Raw genomic sequence first — 8,761 nt, forward strand, 5'->3', positions numbered from 1 at the left:
GGAAAAAAAAAAAAAAAAAAAAAAAAAAAAAAAAAAAAGAATAAAGTGCTGGCCAGTTTGCTCAGCTGGTTAGAGCGTGACCTTGTAACACCAAGGTCAAGGGTTTGGTTCCCCGTACTGGCCTGCTGCCAAAACAAAACAAAACAAGAACAAAATACTTAGGAATAAATTTAACAAAAGATGTGTAAAACTTATACTTGAAAACTACAAAACATGTTGATGTTAGATTTAATTTCTTTAATTTAAAAAATTAAAGAAGACCTAAATAAATGTGAAGACACACCACGTTCATAGATCATCTTAATGTTATTAAGATGGCAGTACTCCCCAAAGTGATTTACATATTCAATGCTATTCCTATTAAAATTCCAGTGGACTTGACTACAGCAATTCATGAGCTAAAATTCCTACAAAAATTCAAAGGACTCAGAAGAGCCAAAACAATCTTGAAAAACTCACACATCCCAATTTCAAAACTTACTACAAAGCTACAGTAATCAAGACAGTGAAGTACTGGCATAAGAAAAGACATATGGATCAATGGAACAGAATTGAGAGTCCAAAAATAAATGCTCACATTTATGGTCAATTGACTTTCAAAAAGGATGCCAGGACAATTCAATGGGGAAAGAATAGTCTTTTCAACAAATGGTACTGAGACAACTGAATATCCACATGCAAAAGAATAAATTTGGATCCGTATCTCATACCATATACAAAAAATTAATTTAAATGGATCAAAGACCTAAATGTAAGAGCTAAAACTATAAAATTCTTTAGAGAAAACAGGAATAAATTTTTAAGACCTTGGGTTAGGCAATGGTTTCTTAGGTATGACACCAAAACATAAGCAACAAAAGAAAAAATAAATTGAACTTTATCAAAACTTAAAACTTTGTGCTTTGAAGAACACCATCAAAAAAGAAAAAAGACAACCCACATAATGAGAGAAACCTTCTGCAAACTGTATGTCTAAGTGACCTGTTTGTAGAATATATAAAGAACTCTTAAAATTCAATAATAAAAACACAATGAATCCAATTTAAAAATGGGCAAAGGATCTGAACGAGTAGATCTCCAAAGAAGATATGCAACTGGCCAATAAGCACATACAAATATGTTCAGCATAATTATTAATAGGCAAATGAAAATCCAAACCACAATAAGATACTGCTTTACACACCCAAGGATGAATATGTTAATACTTTTTTTAAAAGGACAATAACAAGTATTGGCAAGAATGTGGCAAAGTTGGAACCCTCACATGCTGTTGGTGGGAATGTAAAATGGTTCTGCCAGTTTGGAAAACAGTCTGACAGCTCCTCAAAAGGGCAGATATAGAGTTACCATATGACCCAGAAATTCTACTCCAATTTATAAACCCAAGAGAATGAAAACTTAAGGTCCACACAAAAAATTGTACATGACTGTTCATAACAGCATTATTTATTCATGCTAACCAAATAGTAGAAACAACCCAAATGCCCATCAACTGGTGGATAAATATAATGTGGTATATCTATACAATGGAATATTATTTGCTCATAAAAAGAATGAAGCACTGATACATGCTACAACATAGTCGAACACTGAAAACACAATGTTAAGTGAAAGAATCAAGTTACAAGAGACCACGTATTATGTATGATTCCATTCATATGAAATGTCCAGACTAGGCAAATCCTTAGAGACATAAAGCAGATCAGTGGTAGCCCAGGCCTGAGGAGTTAAGGGAAAGGTGATGAAAATGTTCTAAAGCTGATTGTGGTGATGACTGCATAACTCTGTGAATATACTAAAAACCACTGAATTGCACACAATAAATAGGTGAATCGTAGGGTATACGAATTACATCTCATAAAGATATTACCAAAAATAAAAAGAATAAATGCATCAGAGCCCCAAGATTTAGCCCTGGTTTCAAATGACATGATTCTCTGCTTTTCCAATTTTCATATTCTATTTAAAAATATTTCAAAGATGGCCAGTAAGTAAGTCATTAGCATGACAACCAAAAGGTTTGTAACCTTCAGAGAAAGGGGAAGGGAAATCAGAAAAGGGAAAAAATGCTGAGAATCAGTACTCAATAGGATTCATAATAATTCAGTGGGTCTTAGGAATAAAGGAAGCAATGTACCGTTGCAACTTTCTAAATCGGAATCATGCCCCAGTCATAACAGTAATGAAATAGGGTTCAAGGAGAAGATAAAACCAAGCAACTGACAATAAGGTTCACACTATATTTACTCTGTATGGTTGAGCATCCACTGTCATAAGAGAAGAAACTCCAGACATGACATCTTCAAATGTTACTTCTCATCACTAAAACACCAACTACCCAGAAAAAGACAAATTTCTAGAAACTTCCACCTTTTCAGTTTTAAATAAATGGACTTCATTAAGAAAATTCCATCACTTTACCTGAGGGCAATCAAACAGCAAGACACACTACACACTTACTATACGTCAGGTACTCTATGGGCTACAAAGGCAGTACAAAAATATGATTCTTATCTTAAAAAGTTACGATCAATCCAAGGGATAAGACACATAACAAAATCTTCAAGAAGAATGGTAAAAGTGCCTTACAAATGAAATAAACAAACTGTTCTAGGAGCAATTTGGGAGGCCAGGAGAGACCTCACATTCTAGATCAGGGATGAAAAAGGAAAGGCTGATGAAAGAGAGCTTTTTGAGAGGGAAGAAAAAAAAAACCAAACCCCAGCATGAACAGAACTAAGAAGATGGAGAAGTCTTCCAAAAAAAGCAAGGATTTCAAATGGGAATATGGTATTTGGGGAGGGGAGAAGTTAAGTATGAAGGCTAGCGAGATTAGGCTATCACCAGAGTGTAGAGGATTTTGAATGACATACTAAGGTGTCTGAATTTTGTCATACTAGCAATGACTTATCAGCAAAGAACAAACAGAAGCAAATGGTACTTCAGAAATATTAATCTGGCAGTAATAGACAAGAAAAAGTGGAATGGGGTAGTTGAGAGGCAGGAAAACCAGTTAGAAGGTGACTACAGTATTTCAGTAAAAGGACACTGAACTCAGATGTAACTAACAGAAATGGAATTCTTTATAAGCTAAGGAAGAGTTTTAAAATTTTTCATATTTCCATATAATCAAGGGAATTTCCTATTAATTAACTGACCAAATCAAGCTAAGGGGACCTGATCACCTGAGAGGCTATAAATGCCTTTGTGAAAAGTTATTGCATTCCAAAACCTGCGCACCAAAAGGTTTATCTGAGGCTTAGTCATGTACCAAATCAAATGGTAGGGTTCACCTTGCAAAAGACACAATCCAGTTATTATCAGCCCTAGATGGTTCACACTATTTCTACACTAACATCTAACAATGTTCTTGGAAAGTGACAAACAATCATCTTTTGAGGGAAAATACTTTATGCATTTTTTTTCTTTCCATCATCTTTATCAGTACAGGTCCTTGGGAATTCATCAGTTCCTACTGCTTATTTTTCATCCATGTCATCCTCTCAATTAATGCAGGAAAGAGGGTTGAGACATAGAAACACCAGATTAGGGTGTCAAGCAAAAACAACCCCTAGAGTAGATGAATAATCTATAAGGACTAAAAAAAAAAAAAATCTTGCTAGTATGCAAATCACTACACAATAAAACAAAGAGAGGCTGTATCCAAGAAGTCCAATAAACATCAATGTAAGTATTTCCAATTCTAAATTTAAAAATTACTTTTTTATGTCCACTAAATTTACTATGGTCAAGGAAAATGGCAATCAGTTGAAAAGTACTACTACAGAAGTTGAAATAATGATAAATTCTGAAATAGAAAATAATTTTGAAAAATCTTAGCTGTGTTCATGGAACTCATCTGGCAGAAACAATTATTTTTGTTGTACAGTTTTGGTTCAGTGCTTAAAGTAGCTGAGTTAGGTGACTTTAAACCCCCATCTCCAAAGCCTTAAGTTTTTAGAAATACAAACACTTATCAGTAATAACAGCTTTAATTGTGTGGATTAAAAAACAAAAATAAAAACAAAAAAAATGCCAGGTTTTTGATTCTATGGAAGCCTATTGGAATAGACTTTATTGATTCTTAGGGAACTGATTCATTCTGAAAACTAGTAAATAAAGAGAATCGTTCATTCTGTCATTCCAGTAAAAACTGTTTTCAAGGTAACCAAATAGTTGATAAGATAAAGTCCTTTATAGAAAAACTCTAGCCAATAAGAAGGAATGACAGAATTAGAATATCACCATCTTGCAACCTATAATGAAATAGTGGATCTAGATAGTGATCAAAGGCTGCCACTCTGGGTGTATGGCTGATGGAGAATTGTATTAGACTGATAATACCTTTATCCATTATTAGCCTTATTATCACAAAAAGAGAGATAAGCAGACATAATGTACCCTCTGATGGATGTACACAATACCACCTATGAAATATTCTTGCCAAAATAAAAATAAAAAATCAAGCCTGTATCTGTGCAAGCTTCTAGATCTAACTACCATGAAATAAAAAGGGATAAATAAACATGTTAAGTACTATCACAGGGATGTATGTAATCAATGAAATCCAGAATGTGGAAAATTCTACAGAACAAATGACTGGGTTTAATAAATGACAAGGGAAAATAAAAGGTAGGTGGAACTATGACAGGACTAAACAAGACTTAAGAGACATATCAATAAAATATGGTATATGAACCTTATTTAGATCCTGATTCAAACATACGAACTGTATAAAGACATTTGTGAGTCAACCAGGGAAATATGAACCCTGATTGGCCATTTAATATTAAGCAAGTGCATTAAAATTTCTTAGGAATAATAATGGAATTATGGTTATACTTAAAAAAAGAGTTGTCTTTTGGAAACACATAAGTTATTCGGCAATAAAGTAATATGATGTCTAGGATTTGCTTTAAAATAACTATAGGAGGTTGTCATAAGTGAAACAAGATTGGCCATATGTTGATTATTGAAGCTGGGTCATGGGTACATGAGGTCATTGTTCTGTTCTCTCTACTTTGGTATATGTTTAAAATTTTCCATAGTAAAAAGTAAGACAAAATATTTCATTTCCTTTCTCAGTAGGGAAGCAGAAAAAGAAAAACAAATCAGAGGGAACATAGCAATTTCAGCTACAACTAACTACAGTTAATACTCATATTGCTGACAAATACATTTGATAACAGCATCTTCTTGATAAAACTTGCATAAAATTTATTTCATTAAAAAAATGGACACAGATAGATCATTATGATCATTACAGCATTTATTATCCAAAGGTAGAAATAAAATCAAGCAATTCAATATTATAAAAGCCTCCCATTCATAAATTTAATAATCACTGATTTGCCTTTTCATCATAGACCCTAGAAATCCATGATGTAAATGGTAATTAGTAATTTTACCAAGGCATAAACTTTAATCACAAGAAATAAATCACCAGTATACAGAGGAGTTAGATAACAATGAGTGAACCTAGCAGACCACCTAGCAACCACATCTCAAATTCTCTATTCCTCGATTCATGAAGTGATTAAAACTGTTTTCTCAGCATAACAAAACCATCTGCTGATGACAGTAAAGGAAATAAAGAAAGGACAAGGAGGGCTAAGGAACTGATTACTGTTAGTCAAAAATAGAAATTTTAAATTAAATTTTAAAAAGAAATGTTGAATTTGGCTGTAACTTAAATCAATGATGTGAACAAATCCACCACATGCTCTATATGATCTAAAGAAACAAGAAAAATAACTTATGAAACTATTTTGGGGATTGGTCCAATCAGTGCAAAACTTGCATTTTTTTTTTTTCCTTTTTGTCTTTTTTCATGTCCGGCAACGGATCGCAACCCTCAGTGTCGCGCCCGTACCGGACCGGGACCGGCAACGGGATCGCAACCCTCGGTGTTGCTCACACACCTCGCTCAGCCAGTGAGCGGGAACCGGTCTGTATGTGGGATCCGAACCCTCGGCGGGAGCGCCACCGCACTCCCAAGCGGCGCACTGTAGCAGTGTGCCACCGGGCCGGCCCAAAACTTGCATTTTTGAAGAAAAATATATAAACTACAGTAGTATTCTCAAATTGTAAATTCATGAAGGTCATAAGAGGTACCCCTTGAGAGCAAGGTTCTAAACACTGTACTTACGTTGAATATCTCTTCTTTCAATTACAAAATGAGAATTTTCTATAATTCCTTTTCCAGCTTTATAATAAACACAGTATAAGAAGGACCACAATTTATAAAAAAAAAATTTTAAACTAAAAGAATGGAGAGCTAACAGGCATAAATGAGAAATTTTAAAGTATTACTCATGGTAGCAGATATGTTCTTGGTCTGTCATATATTCCTTCCTTTAGGGAACCAATTCTTCCCTCCCATTCCATGTAATGTGGGTCAGACTATTCCTTCTCATCCGTGTCTGCACCCAGGGCCCAAACCTGGTCCAACAGAGTGCTCCATGCGACTTGGCCAAAGGACTGGTTCAAGGATAGGTATATGAGCCAAGATAGAACAGTCAGAGTCTTCCCCAGGAACTTTCTTTTGGAAAATTCAAAAAAGACATTCTTTTTTCCTTTGAGATCATAGAAATTTAAAGACACATAAACTGGTACTCCTTTTGGCCACCTTCCCCAGTGCTAAGAAAAAGCTATCTGCAGCAAAAAGAATAAAAAAACTAATGCATGAGTGAAGCAGAGTATTGAAATGCAAAACAAAAGCAAGAACAAAAGTATATTCAAATGACATCAGTAAGACTCATGGATATAGATATCCTCAAAGCTACTTCCACTCCTGGACTTTTAATTTATGTGATTTAATAAAAGTCTCTCTCTGCTTAAGCTAGTTTGAGTTGATGTTCTATAGCTTAAAATGGAAAAGTTTTTAATATATTTTTACTAAACAGAGATAAATAATTTACCTAGTAAATCCAGTAATTATTCCAGCACCCTCTATAATAAAAGGCACATTTTAGATTATATTGACTTCTTACCTTCAGAACACTTATCTTTTTCCTAACAAAGGTACTTTTTAAATTATAACTAAGCCTCGTCATAGAATACACAACATGTAACCCTGAATAAATGTGATCTGGGTACTCACACTCATCCAGCCCCAGCTGATAGGCCAGGTTCTGTAAGCCTCGTACCTTCTCCATCAAATTAGCCGTGGTGAGGCTCCCCAGTTCTGAAACAGAATCATTTATTTCAATATCATTTATTTCAATACCATTTCTTCCTATTACTTCTGTAGGAACAACTCATTTGGGCTGGGAATCCTTATAATAAAAGTTTTCAAGCTTAATTCCTATTGAATGAGTAGAAAATAAATCCATATCTCTTCTCCCCCAATCTTACACACATGGGCCGACCCCGTGGAGCACTCAGGAGAGTGCGGCGCTGGGAGAGCAACGACGCTCCGGCTGCGGGTTCGGATCCTATATAGGAATGGCCAGTGTGCTAACTGGCTGAGCGCTGTGCGGGCGAAACCACACCAAGGGTTGCGATCCCCTTACCAGTCACGAAAAAGACAAAAAAAACAAACAAACAATCTTACACACATACTCATACACACACGCACACACAAATTAGTGAATTTTTCCACCACTGCAAAATGTCTCAGATGAACTTACCCACTTTATGTGAGAAGAGTTAGCATAAACAAAATAATATATTCTGTTTTATCCTAAGGATTCATTTATAACACTCATTTTGACTATCATACGAAATGATACCTTGCAATTTGACATAGCAATGAGAAAATATGAAACCTTGCAATTTGACATAGCAATGAGAAAACCGTGCAGACAGATCTCTGTCTTGCAAAATGGACATTGTTTCCACTGTCCCCATTATTTCAATTAACAATAAAATAGTAATGAAACAATTACTATTCCCCATTTCTCTAAGTTTAGAAAACAAAGACTAAATATAATATAATCCAAACTTCCTGTTCAAATCAAAGTCCTATAAAAAATTTAAGTTTACCAGGTAAAAACACAGTATACTTAAAATAAAACTTACTTTCCTAAATTTTTATTTAAATAGCATTCAATTCCTTTTAGGTTTAGGACACAGGCTAATTTGCATGGAACATAATACACTAAAAATTTAAAGTTTCCTTAGGATATATGCTAATGAGATATTACATAAATATCTGTTTGGAACGTTAGAACAATGAACGCGAGATGCCCTTGAGACTTAATTTTTCTATGGCTGGAAGAGGGAATCTGTATTTAAGCATTTCATGCAGAACAATAAATTACTTCTGTAATTAAATAAAGGCATTTTTTCTCCCATTTACCATGCTGCAGTCATTGTCTTTATCTAACATAAGAAGACTTTCTTGATCTGTTCAGTTGCTTAAATAGCTCAAGAATCCCAGGTTTTGGGCCGGCCCGGTGGCGCACTGCTATAGTGCACCGCTTGGGGAGTGCAGTGGCGCTCCTGCCGAGGGTTCGGATCCCACATGCAGACCGGTTCCCGCTCACTGGCTGACTTGGGGAGTGCAGTGGCGCTCCCGCCGAGGGTTTGGATCCCACATGCAGACCGGTTCCCGCTCACTGGCTGAAGAATCCCAGGTTTTTACCTTAATTTCAGTCTATTACTTCACAACCTTCATGAATCTTATCACTACTTAAAATAAATAAAGTAGAGCAAAACCAAAGAAAATTAATGTTTTTAATTTAAATTTCCACTTTGTGGGGCCGGCCCGGTGGCGCACTGCTACAGTGCGCCGCTTGGGAGTGCGGCGGCACTCCTG

General features: G+C 35.3%; 1 protein-coding gene across 1 annotated transcript in view; it reads right to left on the bottom strand.

The window, feature by feature from the left end:
* LIN52 (lin-52 DREAM MuvB core complex component) overlaps positions 1 to 8,761 on the bottom strand; it is a 110,570-nt gene that overhangs the window by 82,284 nt on the left and 19,525 nt on the right. The window contains exon 5 of the mRNA XM_008567523.1: positions 7,103 to 7,186. Coding sequence (XP_008565745.1) covers positions 7,103 to 7,186 — 84 coding nt within the window. The remainder of the gene's footprint in view (positions 1 to 7,102; positions 7,187 to 8,761) is intronic.

This window comes from Galeopterus variegatus, unplaced genomic scaffold, assembly GCF_000696425.1.
Source record: "Galeopterus variegatus unplaced genomic scaffold, G_variegatus-3.0.2 Scaffold325, whole genome shotgun sequence".
Classification (NCBI taxonomy): domain Eukaryota; kingdom Metazoa; phylum Chordata; class Mammalia; order Dermoptera; family Cynocephalidae; genus Galeopterus; species Galeopterus variegatus.